The 16,115-nt window shown below is 41.0% G+C and overlaps 1 protein-coding gene across 2 annotated transcripts in view; it reads right to left on the minus strand.

Annotated features, from left to right (window-relative positions):
* Positions 1–16,115, minus strand: part of plxdc2b (plexin domain containing 2b) — a 335,111-nt gene that overhangs the window by 103,237 nt on the left and 215,759 nt on the right. For both annotated transcript variants that reach the window (XM_060932768.1, XM_060932767.1), the window contains exons 5-7: positions 9,416–9,538; positions 3,835–3,953; positions 13–112 (exon numbers count right to left, since the gene is read on the minus strand). In XM_060932768.1, the coding sequence (XP_060788751.1) occupies positions 13–112; positions 3,835–3,953; positions 9,416–9,538 (342 nt within the window). The remainder of the gene's footprint in view (positions 1–12; positions 113–3,834; positions 3,954–9,415; positions 9,539–16,115) is intronic.

Consider the following 16,115-nt stretch of genomic DNA (forward strand, 5'->3'; position numbering starts at 1 on the left):
TTTATGACTTACTAGGAATTTGTTGAATCCTGTGGACCACCACAAAGGCGTCAGAGAGGCCCACCTTCACTGGATGGTTAACAGAGCTGATCTGAGCGATCTGAATCGGAACCTGAGACCAGAATAACAACAAAAGAACATATATAAAAAGGAATCCATGTAAAGGCATACAGTATAACTGAAATCTGCAAGCTGATTCAATTCTCAATAAAACAGGTTTGATTTTTGTAGCTGAGAGCTGACACTGTTCCTTCTGTGCAGAGAATGGACAAATAAGCAGACTTAAACTGAGACTAAGACTCCCCAGAACAAGAACATTTCCATACCATGGTAATTTATTCATAATTGGTTGGCAGACAAATAGGTTCAACCACCAGAGAAAGAAAAAAATCCTGCTCTTTACTGAAAAGTTTTCATTTGGTATCGTCGTTGGCGTAGCTCGAGGTCGAGTATCCTTTCCAAGATCAAGACACAGGGTGCTTGAAATGTAAATGAATTGAGAGTCCAAGATGCAAGTGAAACAGTCGAGAACAATGAGGGCAAGGAGTAGTAGGAGGCGCTCCAATGCCGGCTGCTCGCGGTTGTTCTCGAAGCTTTCGGCGGTGGCGGTTTTTGTTGGCATGATGTCTCTTATCATTTTCAGACAGAAAGACAGGATGTTCTCCAAAGCCTTCGGTTTTCTGTGACTGCTTCCCAGTTCTGCAGGTCGATGTTAAACGCCATCAGAGATCTTTTGATGACGTCCTTGCAGCGCTTTTTGGATGCCCCCTCTTTCTATGGCCTTCAGTCAGTTCAGGGTAGAGGACTTGCTTGGGGAGTCATTCATTTGGCATCCTTTGGACATGGCCAAGCCAACGCAGTTGGTGGCATTTGATCACCGTCTCGATGGGAGGGGGGACGTCCAGCTCTTTTGAGGACTTCTGTGTTCGGGATATGATCTTCCCAAGAGATGCCCGGAATGTTTCTCAGCTTTTGTTGTTGGAATCTATTTAAACCTAATACACTTTCTGGTGGGCCAATGTCTAGACCCAAGCTGTTATGTAACTCTCCTGCTAACACCATATACTTGTGGTTAAATATATCAAGAGAAAATTATAAGCCAGACTCAAATAATATCTTTTACATGCAATATAAGAACACCATATGAGGTGTGATCAAAAAGTTCTGTGACCATTCCTCTTGCAAACAAACGCAGCCTGGCATGGTCATATATGTGTAGCAAGAGCGAGCTGTAACTTTGAGTCAGTATTTCCCGTGATGTTGCATGGTCAACATCGGGACCTGGGTTACACACGATTTTGTGACAACGTGCATGTGCGCATTTGCGATTTTATGCAGAGAGCAAACAAATTCTCTGTCAAACTTGGGAAATTGGTACCAGAGAACACTGAAATGCTTCAGCAAGCCTATGGCGATGAAGCAACGAGCTGGGTGAGGTGTTTTGAGTGGCAATCGAGCTTCAAGAGGGGCAGAAGTCAGGGCGAGCCAACAATCCTGATGCACAATGCACTCAATTTCTTGGACATTTTCAAGGGTTGTATTTGTGAAGCATTTCAAGGGTCTCTGTTGCTGATTTCTCAAGTTTGACATGGGATTTGATGTTTGCTCTTTGCTCAAGTTTGAGGTCCATTATAAAATCACAAATGCACACATGAACATTGTCACCAAAACATGTGCAATACAGGTCCTGATGTTGATAGTGTGACATCACATGGCATATTGGCTCAGGAAAGTTACTGCTTGCTCCTGATGCGTGCGTATGTCCATGACATGCTTCGTTTGTTCGCATTCAGAACTTTTTGATCGCACCTCGTATTTACAGGTAAAACTTTGGCCCATGATCATAGATTACTTGATTTCCTTTGTCAGTATTAATGCAGGCGGCACGGTGGTGTAGTGGTTAGCGCTGTCGCCTCACAGCAAGAAGGTGCGGGTTCGAGCCCCGTGGCCAGCGAGGGCCTTTCTGTGTGGAGTTTGCATGTTCTCCCCGTGTCTGCGTGGGTTTCCTCCGGGTGCTCCAGTTTCCCCCACAGTCCAAAGACATGCAGGTTAGGTTAACTGGTGACTCTAAATTGACCGTAGGTGTGAATGTGAGTGTGAATGGTTGTCTGTGTCTATGTGTCAGCCCTGTGATGACCTGGTGACTTGTCCAGGGTGTACCCCGCCTTTCGCCCGTAGTCAGCTGGGATAGGATCCAGCTTGCCTGCGACCCTGTAGAACAGGATAAAGCAGCTACAGATAATGAGATGAGATGAGTATTAATGCACTTATCTAGCTAACTAGTTTGCTTTACATTATTATGTTACATTAGTTGACACTTTTTTTGCCAAGTCAATCAGGTTTCTGGGCAAACAAAACATGGAACTGGGCAGGACATTTGAGCTTCCATTTGCCCGGTTAGCTATGTAATAAATTTATGATTTGTCCATTCCTGGCATGTATAATTTGTTTCAATGTCAGTTTCATTGTTGACTTTCATTAAGTCCCATAGAGCAGTGGGTGCTGAGAAATAAAGTATGGAAAATAAAGGGAAATAAATTGCCCAGAGATTAAACAGTGAAAAAAATGCCCAGGGATTACAAAGTGAATCCTCCAATTATCACGTAAATTCATATTTAAGAAATAATGAGCCTCATTTATCCAAGAATAAGTATATTTAAAAGAACATCCTAACATACATTTCTCAGCTATCCAGTTGCTCTTAAAACCCTTTGGAAAATGTGTGAGATAACATTTGAACCTGCACACAAAAACTCTCCAAAATAAAGAAATAATTTTAAAAAGCTGTCATGATATACAACATGGCACCCTTCCATCCATCCATCATCTTGTAGCCGCTTATCCTGTCCTACAGGGTCGCAGGCAAGCTGGAGCCTATCCCAGCTGACTATGGGTGAGAGGCGGGGTACACCCTGGACAAGTCATCGCAGGGTTGACACAGACACAAACAACCATTCACACTCACATTCACACCTACGGTCAATTTAGAGTCACCAGTTAGCCTAACCTGCATGTCTTTGGACTGTGGGGGAAACCGGAGCACCCGGAGGAAACCCACACAGACACGGGGAGAACATGCAAACTCCACACAGAAAGGCCCTCGCCGGCCGCGGGGCTCAAACCCGGACCTTCTTGCTGTGAGGCGACAGCGCTAACCACTACACCACCGTGTCGCCCAACATGGCACCAGTAATCCATATGTAATGCATTCCAGATAAATCTGTCTTTCTTCATTCTATTTGATTGTAATTTAATCAGCCAGCGGCTGCTCTGCCAAAACAACTGAAACTAATTCTTATTTATTTTTTCTCTCCTTTGGCTGAAAAACAATTTAGTCAGAGCTTTCATATATAATAAAGTTTTGGTGTCTGCTTTGGAGAGAGATCCTATAGGCACATGGGAAAAGGATGGGAAGAAAGAGCAGATGGGGTGATGCTGCCATATTTACAGAAGTCCTGTTAATCAAGGGAGAAACTGAATTTTCACTCATGGCAAATGTCATGTAATAACAGGAGTAAGACCAGTGGCTTTATTGCTTTACCAGCTATTGCTGAGAGGAATTTGTAATTACAAAGGCAGAACGAGAGAACAGAGGGAAGAACATACAGAGAGGAAGAGTGAGAGAGCATGCGTGAAAGAGAGAGAGAGAGAGAGAGAGAATTCAGAGATAATTACCTGAAAAGTTTAAGGAATAAACAAGAAATACACTGTAAATGAGAGCTGATAAGAGTGATGGGTATTATAAAGAACAAAGGCAGGCACACACACACACACACACACACACACACACACACACACAAAACAAGAGCGAGTAAATGGAGAAAACTGTCTGACCTCCTTGTAGGCGAAGATAATTCTGCCATCACTGTGTAGTGTGGCCTGAAATGTGAAGCTGCCCAGATTATACGAGTCCTGGAGGTGAACATGATCCCACTGAACCACCAGTGCAGTGCCTGCAACCACACACACACACACACACACACACATATATATATATATATATATATATATATATATATATATATATATCACTGACTGCATGTCAGAAAGTGTATGAAATCAAGCTCAGTATGATTTTTTCCTCACAAAATGCCATTAACATAGAGTACCAGTCAAAAGTTTGGACACACCTTCTAATGCAGTCTCATCTCATCTCATCTCATCTCATCTCATTATCTCTAGCCGCTTTATCCTGTTCTACAGGGTCGCAGGCAAGCTGGAGCCTATCCCAACTGACTACAGGCGAAAGGCGGGGTACACCCTGGACAAGTCACCAGGTCATCACAGGGCTGACACATAGACACAGACAACCATTCACACTCACATTCACACCTACGGTCAATTTAGAGTCACCAGTTAACCTAACCTGCATGTCTTTGGACTGTGGGGGAAACCGGAGCACCCGGAGGAAACCCACGCGGACACGGGGAGAACATGCAAACTCCACACAGAAAGACCCTCGCCGGCCATGGGGATCGAACCCGGACCTTCTTGCTGTGAGGCAACAGCGCTAACCACTACACCACCGTGCCGCCCCTCTAATTCAGTGTATTTATTTATTTAAAATGAATTAAAAGCCACTTCATGCCTTAAAGGTCTGTTGTTTCTCTTTACTTAGTTCTTTACTTAGCTGAGTGGTTCTTGACATAATATGGATTACTACAGTTGTGGAATAGGGCCATTTACTGTATTTTTATTATTTACTGTTTACTGTTTTATCTCAAGTACATTAAGAAGGCAAGAAATTGCACTAATTAACTTTTGACGAGGCACCTGTTAATTGAAAAGCATTCCAGGTGACTCCCTCATGAAGCTGGTTAAGATAATGCTGATAGTGTGCAAAGCATCGTCAAGGTAAACGCTGGCTACTTTGAAGAATCTAAAATATGAAACATGAATTTTAGCACATTTTTATTTACCACATAACTCCATCCCTGTGTCCGAAATTGCTCACTTGTTCACTACTCCCTACTCCCTATCTAGGGAATTACTATATAGAGGACTATATAGTGAGCTCATTGGTAAAATGAAAAAGCCCTTTCGGACACTACTCGGCCACGCTGTTATTTACGTTATTACTGGCGTACAATTAAAACGTGTCAGATCAGGCAGCTGGTGGGTAAAATAATAAATGCATACATGTATTTTTGTAATAAATACATATTATACTGAGTGTATTTCCCACATTAATAAATATAAAGTATTTGCATCTTTCCGTTTTTTAAATCAAGGCTGAATACGTTCTTCTTTGCCGCTGCTTTTTATTAAATCAAATTCGAGATTTTTAATTTGATTTATTTCAGCGCAACCGCAACGCATGATGGGATATATTGCTTTGGTTAGTAACTATAGGTTGTACACTACTTTTCGTGATGCATTGGGGGACACTTTTAGTGCACTATATAGGGTGTAAATAATCCTCACTATATATCTGCACTACAACCCCGATTCCAAAAAAGTTGGGACAAAGTACAAATTGTAAATAAAAACGGAATGCAATAATTTACAAATCTCAAAAACTGATATTGTATTCACAATAGAACATAGACAACATATCAAATTTTGAAAGTGAGACATTTTGAAATCTCATACCAAATATTGGCTCATTTGAAATTTCATGACAGCAACACGTCTCAAAAAAGTTGGGACAGGGGCAATAAGAGGCTGGAAAAGTTAAAGGTACAAAAAAGGAACAGCTGGAGGACCAAATTGCAACTCATTAGGTCAATTGGCAATAGGTCATTAACATGACTGGGTATAAAAAGAGCATCTTGGAGTGGCAGCGGCTCTCAGAAGTAAAGATGGGAAGAGGATCACCAATCCCCCTAATTCTGCGCCGACAAATAGTGGAGCAATATCAGAAAGGAGTTCGACAGTGGAAAATTGCAAAGAGTTTGAACATATCATCATCTACAGTGCATAATATCATCAAAAGATTCAGAGAATCTGGAAGAACCTTTGTGCGTAAGGGTCAAGGCCGGAAAACCATACTGGGTGCCTGTGATCTTCGGGCCCTTAGACGGCACTGCATCACATACAGGCATGCTTCTGTATTGGAAATCACAAAATGGGCTCAGGAATATTTCCAGAGAACATTATCTGTGAGCACAATTCACCGTGCCATCTGCCGTTGCCAGCTAAAACTCTATAGTTCAAAGAAGAAGCCGTATCTAAACATGATCCAGAAGCGCAGACGTCTTCTCTGGGCCAAGGCTCATTTAAAATGGACTGTGGCAAAGTGGAAAACTGTTCTGTGGTCAGATGAATCAAAATTTGAAGTTCTTTATGGAAATCAGGGACGCCGTGTCATTCGGACTAAAGGGGAGAAGGACGACCCAAGTTGTTATCAGCGCTCAGTTCAGAAGCCTGCATCTCTGATGGTATGGGGTTGCATTAGTGCGTGTGGCATGGGCAGCTTACACATCTGGAAAGACACCATCAATGCTGAAAGGTATATCCAAGTTCTAGAGCAACATATGCTCCCATCCAGACGACGTCTCTTTCAGGGAAGACCTTGCATTTTCCAACATGACAATGCCAAACCACATACTGCATCAATTACAGCATCATGGCTGCGTAGAAGAAGGGTCCGGGTACTGAACTGGCCAGCCTGCAGTCCAGATCTTTCATTCATAGAAAACATTTGGCGCATCATAAAATCGAAGATACGACAAAAAAGACCTAAGACAGAGTTGAGCAACTAGAATCCTACATTAGACAAGAATGGGTTAACATTCCTATCCCTAAACTTGAGCAACTTGTCTCCTCAGTCCCCAGACGTTTACAGACTGTTGTAAAGAGAAAAGGGGATGTCTCACAGTGGTAAACATGGCCTTGTCCCAACTTTTTTGAGATGTTGTTGTTGTCATGAAATTTAAAATCACCTAATTTTTCTCTTTAAATGATGCATTTTCTCAGTTTAAACATTTGATATGTCATCTATGTTCTATTCTGAATAAAATATGGAATTTTGAAACTTTCACATCATTGCATTCCATTTTTATTTACAACTTGTACTTTGTCCCAACTTTTTTGGAATCGGGGTTGTATATAGTGAGTAGGGAGTGATTTCGGACACAGGGGATATATGTTCCATATGTTATTTCATAGTTTTGATGTCTTCAGTATCGTTCTACAGTGGAGAAAATAGTCAAAATACAGAACGTCTGATGAATGAGTAGGGGTGTCCAAATTTTGACTGATAATATCAGTCTAGTCAATGATCGAAGATGATTAACATGAACTGTGCATAGAAAAAATATAGACTATAATGTTGACTGTAAACCAAAATGCAAGATGCATCACCACAGTTGATGTGTGTAAAAATTTCACCTACATGATCTGTTTCACAGTCATGGTTGTTTTTTTTAATGACACCAATTAACTCCTGCAACTAAGTCCAGTTTACATACGCTGGAGTTTCTAATACCTTATTTTACAGGGACACACCTACAGCAGTAACGCCTCTTACAAATTCAAGTCAATATGTTTGTAAGAGTCAAATGCGGGCTCAGTTTTGACCTTGTGGTCATTTCATTTAATTCTACTTTAATTATTACATTTAGATTTTACTGGTTAAATTCACGGCACGGTGGTGTAGTGGTTAGCACTGTTGCCTCACAGCAAGAAGGTCCTGGGTTCAAGCCCTGTGGCCGGCGAGGGCCTTTCTGTGCGGAGTTTGCATGTTCTCCGCGTGGGTTTCCTCCGGGTGCTCCGGTTTCCCCCACAGTCCAAAGACATGCAGGTTAGGTTAACTGGCGACTCTAAATTGACCGTAGGTGTGAGTGTGAATGGTTGTCTGTGTCTATGTGTCAGCCCTGCGATGACCTGGCGACTTGTCCAGGGTGTACCCCGCCTTTCGCCCGTAGTCAGCTGGGATAGGCTCCAGCTCGCCTGTGACCCTGTACAGGATAAGCGGCTACAGATAACGGATGGATGAATGGTTAAATTCAAAGTTGCATTTTTTAGCACTAACTAGGTTTTACTTTGGGATGTATACAGTACTTTCATTCACAAGAGAAAGATATTTAAATGGAAGTTACTTTTTTTTTGGGAAACTAAGTGCCTCCAACAGAATCCTTTGTCCATCGAAAATGTCCTCTCCGGAAAGCATTCACCATATGACGAGGTTGTAAATGATTTATTGAGAAAATATTTGTATCTTTCGATGTAGAATACTTTGTTGTTGCACAGTAAAAAAAACAGACTTTAAAACAGATGCGAGACACAATTGCAGCAGAGCTTCACATGTGGTTGAAATGTGCGTCCCGCAAAGTGTCCGCTCTGGAAAACCACAAGGATTATCACCACTTCAGTTGTTATTACAGTTAGCACCGTGTACAAACATGGTTGCACAGTACTTGAAAATTTGTACTTAAAATCACATACATACTTTGTATACCTTACTCTTGTGGACTATAAGAAATTGGGTCAATTTTAGAAATACACTATATGCTGTGTTCTCTATGGCTCATTATCATTTAAAGCAACAGGAACTCAAATCAGCCGTTTTTGAACAGGGTTGTTTAGACCAGGTGAGAAGGAAGCTGTGGTGTTTTATCCTTGTGGGATTCTGACCAAAGCATGTCACAGACACTTCATTAAGACCTCAGGGAACTGTGTCAACTTGTGGAAAAGGGGTTGTGGTATGACCCTGATGTGGGTGGAATACTGAAGCGCGGACAGGCAGGAATTGGGGTCAACACAGGCTTTATTCTTTTCTACTGCTTTTCAGCTTTTACTCAATTTATTCACTCGCACACAACACATAGACTCTCTCCCTCGTTTTCTATGCTCTGTCATCACTATAACACACACACACACACACACACACACACACACACACACACACACACACACAACTTTAATTGACAACAGGTGAAATGACTTTGCCACTCACCTTCCCTGGCCCCACCCTCCATTCACAAACCGATGCTTGGCCACGCCCCCGCTGCCACAGGGGTATAATATGGCACCTTTAAGGACGCATGTAGTTCTGCAGTTCACATCACTCCACTTGGCTCTAAGTGGCAGAATGCTCCAGCAGGGCATTTTCACCACTCTACCCCAATTATTTTACTAACAAATAGCCTCATTCAACTACTGCTCACTGATGGATGGATTATTCCCTGATATTATGTCAAGCACATTTAATCACATTCTGCAATTACATCGATCTGTTTTAATTAAGCCCTGAAATTATTGCGGTAACTTAATACCTTGGCTGATTTATTACTTTTGGACCAGTGAGAGAGATGATTTATTAATTACCTGTCTGTTAGTGCTTGTGTGTGTGTGTGTGTGTGTGTGTGTGTGTGTGTGTGTGTGTGTGTGTGTGTGTGTGTGTGTGTGTGCCAGAGAGTAGCATTTCCCTTTGTTCGTGGATGCTACGAAATCAATCGGCCACAAATCTTACCATTGTCAAAATAAATGACAGTTGAGTTTCTGGACAGACTGGGGTCAAAGTTCGCCATGAGGGGGGCGATGTACTGTGTGGCTGTCAGCATTCTGTGTACCACATCTCCCGTGTAAATGAACCCTGCAACATAAAAGGACAAAAGGTCAAATCTTAATTAAACATGAGAAATTATCCTGCATTAAGTCACTATAAGGTAGATTTTGCAACTATGAGACTAAACATAATTCCATTTCCCATGTGGCAACTCTGAATGCCGAGAAGCATTTCCTTTCCCCTCGAGTCCATCTGAGTGCTTATCGAAGAACTGCTTTTATGTGTTTCAGTCTTGCTCATGTGTGAACAGCAGATAAAGTCATGTGCAGCTCTGAAAGCCAGTGAGCTCTGCATTCAGTCCCTCACGCCAATGCAGCAAATGTGGAGTGCACTCTGAAAACACTGATGTCATTCCTCACAGTAATGACTAGACGTGTGGGGTTTTTTCCCCCCTGGACAAACCAATAAATATCTAACACTATATTATACAAATCATACTACAACTACTACTGTGACCCCTACAACAGAACAACAACAACAACTATTACTACCACTACTACTATGAATGTTACTGTGGCAGTGGCGGCATGGCCAAGCATCGGTCTGTGAATGGAAGGTAAGTGGTGGAATCATTGCACCTGATGGGGATTAACCTGTGTTTGTGTGTCTTCCCCAGTGACCGCGCCCTTTAAAAGGAGAAGAGAGCAGAGAAAGAGAGCTCTCCCCAACCAGAACACTTGTGTGTGTGTGTGTGCGCGCGGTCACTGGGGAAGACACACAAACACAGGTTAATCCCCATCAGGTGCAATGATTCCACCACTTACCTTCCCTGACTCCGCCCTCCATTCGCAGACCGACGCTTGGCCACGCCCCTGCTGCCACAGTTACCGTACTTCTACTAATATTACTTTCTCTGCTATTATTAGTGTTATTACCTCCAGTATTGCTATTATTACTGCTAGCACAACAACAACAACAGCTACAATAACTACTACTATTATCTATAGCTACTACTACTACTTCCACTATTAGTACTACATGAATTCCCACAACAACACCTTTTATGACTACTACAGGTGCTGCTGCTTCAACAACAAATATTATTTCCAATACCTTTACTATTACTTCTGGCACAACTAATATAAAAACAACAAGAGATACTACTATTATTTTTGCTACTACTTGCACTACTACTTGCACTACTACTACTACTACTACTACTACTACTATTAGTACTTCCACCACCACTAATACAACTACTAGTACTACTGCTACTATTACCACCTAAGACATTAAAAACAAGAAGACAGAGTCCTCTATATCCCGCGCCCTATATACCAACTATATACCAAGTTTCAAGATGTTATTTGTCACATTTTTCAAGTTCTGCTGCAGGAAACCAACCCTACCTCTTTACACTGACCTCAGCAGCCCATGGCATAAACCCACCGGACCTTTGGTCCAGGTGAGCTAAAAATGAAAAATTTCTCACATTTCTTAGTATCAAAAGGCACATATACATTACTTCATCAACACATATACCAACTTTCCAGACCATACCACTCATAGTTTTCAAGTTCTGCTCCGGAAACAAAACCTAACCCTAAGACTAACCTGAGAGACTAAGTCTGAAATTGCTTCCATGGAAACATGAAAAATTAAAATTTCTCAAATTTCTTAGGATGAAAAGGCACATCTACATCACCTTGTGAACACGTATACCAAGTTTCAAATCCATATCATGAATAGTTTTGGATATATGCTCCGGAAACAAACATTGCTCTTAGAAACGAAGTCAAAATTTTTATTAAATGTAAAAATTTGAAAAAATACTTTTTTTTCAAAAATCCAAAGATTCCAAAAAGCACCAGTTCACGTGTTGCTTGATATGTATACAAAGTTTCAAGAAGATATCTTCAGTAGTTTTAAAGATATGGCCCGGAAACGAAAATGTGACCGGATGGACAGTTGGACGGATGGAACCCGTTTCTATATCCCCCGCCAAACTTTGTTTGGGCAGGGAATAATAAAATCAACAACACCAATGACGATGACAGCAACAATAATTAGAACAGCACTCAGTAGAGTGCATACTTCTGCTGAGCCACATATTATCCATCCATCCATTATCTCTAGCCGCTTTATCCTGTTCTACAGGGTCGCAGGTAAGCTGGAGCCTATCCCAGCTGACTACGGGCGAAAGGCAGGGTACACCCTGGACAAGTCACCAGGTTATCACAGGGCTGACACAGAGAGACAAACAACCATTCACACTCACATTCACACCTATGGTCAATTTAGAGCCACCAATTAACCTAACCTGCATGTCTTTGGACTGTGGGGGAAACCCACGCAGACATGGGGAGAACATGCAAATTCCACACAGAAAGGCCCCTGTTGGCCACTGGGCTTGAACCCAGAACTTTTTTGCTGTGAGGCGACAGCGCTAACCACTACACCACCGTGCTGCCCATCAAAATCCATTCACTACTTTTTGAATTATGTTGGGAACAGACAAACAAACAAATGGAGGCAAATCATAACTTCAGCCAACAATGCTGGCGCAGGCAATAATGGTGATGTATTTGTAAAGCGACCTTCTCATAATTCAAGGTTGCTTCATTACATCAGCAAAAATCTCACAATTGCGCAGTTAGTCAAATGGCCATGCTCAGAGCTGGTGTCACAGATACGATGCAGTGGGTGCTGACAGAATGATGAGCCCATGTTACATTTACTGATTCATAACCAGTGTAAATGTCGGCCCATGAGTCCCACTGCTAGAAGAATACCGGTGTCTAGTACAAAGACTATATTTGTAAAATTACTCCTTCTTCCCCATGTCTCCATCTAGGCATACAGACAAAATAATTAACTGTAACTAATTAACTGTATAATCTCTATCCCTGATTTCCATTCAGTAAATTTCCCTCATCATTTAGTAAAACACACACACACACACACACACACACACACACACACACACACACACACATTAGATCTGTCACGATTATGACATTTTGTCTGATTAACCATCCTTATAGTTGCAATTAACAACTTCATTATGTAAGCTAAAAGCTAATCAAATGCCAAACAGTAGTGTAATAATGCACACATACTATATGCATATTACAGTGAACAGAAATTAAATGTCCATCTTATAAAATGTAACAAAAGAAAAGACACACAAACAAAAGCTTAAATTTATATAAAGCCTATTACCAATATACACAAATAAGTTATTAGACAATAAACATTGCAATACTGTTATATATATATATATATATATATATATATATATATATATATATATATATATATATATATATATATTCACCTTCAAATTAACTGCTAATCCTAGAGGTTCACATACTTTTGCCACTCACAGATATGTAATATTGGATCATTTTCCTCAATAAATAAATGACCAAGTATAATATTTTTGTCTCGTTTGTTTAACTGGGTTCTCTTCACGGGCGATTGCTCTAAGACAACGAGGGAGGCTCAGCCTCCTCTAAAAATGTCCTTATAACTTTAATGTGTGCGTGAGTTTCTTCCCCTCGTGACAGCGCGATGCAGCGCAGCCTCAGTGGGCTTCAATGGCATTTGGGAGCTCTGCGCTTTTCAATCTCAAAATGCAAGACGATTATTGGACAAATACTGCGAAAATGCCCGCCCACGGACTCCCACGGACTCCCAGCCTCAGTGGACTTCAACGGCATTTGGGAGCTATGCGCTTTTCAATCTCAAAATGCAAGACGGTTATTGGACAAATACTGCGAAAATGCCCGCCCACGGACTCCGAGCCTCACATGGGAGGGACATGGCAGTTTCCGCGAAGAGACTGGTGATTGGTGAAAGCGGCCGGATATTTTCTTTGATTGACAGCTCGTTTCAAATATAGACAGGCAGCGGTGAATCTCAGTTCAGTCCCATGCGGATTCGCAAGTGCTGTGGTGTATTGTAAGAGATCAGCTTACATTTCGATTTCATTCATTACATACGGTTTCTACCAGCTTTTTTAGTTTGTATATATTTTCATTGTAAATAAAGTGTAAATATAGTGTTGTCAAGTTTGCTATCTTAGTTCCAGAAATGTCGTTTATTTGAGTGACTGAACTTGAACTTGAGGGGGCTAGTCAGCTAACAAGAAAGCTGCGCACGGAGGCCAAGCATTGCTGATTTAATTTTGGCGAAGCCATTTGCCCGTCTTCCTTTCGAGGAAAAAAATCAAAATTAAAGAGCAGGGTAGACCAACGCCTCAAACTGACTTGGTGAAAAAGGTAGGGAATAATACTCGTTCCTTTCAGCTCTCCTGGTACGAGAAAGTGAATTGGCTAACAGCAAGTGACCCACATCAACAACAGTAAATAGGCTACTTTAGTAATACGTCATGGATGGACCAAAAATATAGAATCTATTTAAAATGTTTATGCTGAGTATATTATATTGGAATATATATATTTTTCTGGATATGAATTAAACACAGCTACAATTTGGAAAACATTTTTAAACAAAAACACAGCAGAGAACATTTCACACTACAGACCTGGATTAAAAGTGAAGGGTTATCAAAATTGTCAGTAAAACATTTCTCAGTCAAAATAAGTAAAATATAGGGAAAGTGTCATTGAATGAAACGTGTGGCACCCAGCTCTACTGCTGAGGTTCCTGACAAAGAGCTGCTTTCAATAATGATCAATTTTTAAACAACATGTAGGCTAATGGGCCAAGAGTATGGGCAAAATTGATGTTTTTTCTTTTAAAATCTGGAAATATCGTAACCGACCAGCCTCCCCTGTTTGAAAGACTACCAGCCGCCACTGGTTCTCTTTATCTACTTTTAGGACTTGTGTGAAAATCTGATGATGTTTTAGGTCATATTTATGCAGGAATATAGAAAATTCTAAAGGGTTCACAAACTTTCAAGCACCACTGTGTATGTATAACACACACACACACACACACACACACACACACACACAGGATATAAAGTGTACACACCCCATTAAAATGATAAGTTTTTCTGATGTAAAAAAATATAACCATGATAAATAATTTCTAAACTTTTCTCACCTTTCATGTGACCTATAACCTGTACAATTCAATTGAAAAACAAATCTGTTAAGGGGAAAAACATAAAAAATAAAAAATGTTCATTATGCTGGTGGCATAAGTGTGCACACCCTTAAACTAATACTTTTTTGAAGCACCTTTTGATTTAATTAAAGCATTCAGTCTTTTGGGGTCGGAGTCTATCAGCCTGCCACATCTAGACTTGGCAATGTTTGCCCATGCTTCCTTGCAAAAATGCTCCAAATCTGTCAGATTGCGAGGGCATCTCTTGTGCCCAGCCCTCTTCAGGTCACCCCACAGATTTTCAATTGGATTTAGGTCTGGGCTCTGGCTGGGCTGTTCCAAAACTTTGTTGGGGTCATTGTCATGCTGAAAGATGAAATTCCTCTTCATCTTCAGCTTTCTAGCAGACACCTGAAGGTTTTGGGCCAAAATTGGCTGGTATTTAGAACTGTTCATAATTCCCTCCACCATGACTAAAGCCTTTGTTCCAGCTGAAAAAAAACAAGCCCAAAACATGATGCTGCCACCACCATGCTTCACCGTGGGTATGGGGTTCTTTTGGTGATGCGCAGTGTTGTTTTTGCACCAAACATACCTTTTGGAATTGTGGCCAAAAAGTTCAACCTTGGTTTCATCAGACCATAACACATTTTCCCACATGCTTTTGGGAGAGTTGATGTATTTTTTTTTTCAAAATTTAGCCGGGCCTGGATACTTTTCTTTGACCCTACCCCATAGTCCAGACATATGGAGAATACGGGAGATTGTTGTCACATGCAGTACACAACCAGTACATGCCAGAAATTCCTGCAGCTCCTTCAGTGTTGCTGTCGGCCTCTTGGCAGCCTCCCTGACCAGTTTTCGTCTCGTCTTTTCATCAATTTTGATGACTCGGTAATGTCACTGTTGTCCCATATTTTCTCCACTTCCTGATGACTGTCTTCACTGTGCTCCATGGTAAATCTAATGCCGTGGAAATGTTTCTGTACCCTTCTCCTGACTGATACTTTTCAACAATGAGATCCCTTTGACGCTTTGTAAGCTCTCTGTGAACCCTGGCTTCTGCTGGAGGATGCAACTGAGTAAATGTCTGAACTTTATTTGGGGTTAATCAGAGTCATTTTAATTGATGGAAGGTGTGAACCCAAAAAGACTGAATGCTGTAATTAAATCAAAAGGTACTTCAACAAAGTATTAGTGTAAGGGTGTGCACACTTATGCAACCAGCTTATTGTACGTCTTTTATTTTTTATGTTTTTCCCCTGAACAGATTTGTTTGTTTTTCAATTGAATTGTACAGGTTATAGGTCACATTAAAGGTGGGAAAAGTTTAGAAATTATTTATCGTGGTTTAATTTTTTTACATCAGAAAAACCTATCATTTTAATGGGGTGTACACACTTTTTACATCCACTGTGTATATGTACACAGTGGATATAAAACTGTGCAAAAGTCTTAGGCCCCCTATCTTTTTCATACAACCCCGATTCCAAAAAAGTTGGGACAAAGTACAAATTGTAAATAAAAACGGAATGCAATAATTTACAAATCTCAAAAACTGATATTGTATTCACAATAGAACATA

This window comes from Neoarius graeffei, chromosome 1 (assembly GCF_027579695.1).
Source record: "Neoarius graeffei isolate fNeoGra1 chromosome 1, fNeoGra1.pri, whole genome shotgun sequence".
Taxonomy (NCBI): Eukaryota; Metazoa; Chordata; class Actinopteri; order Siluriformes; family Ariidae; genus Neoarius; species Neoarius graeffei.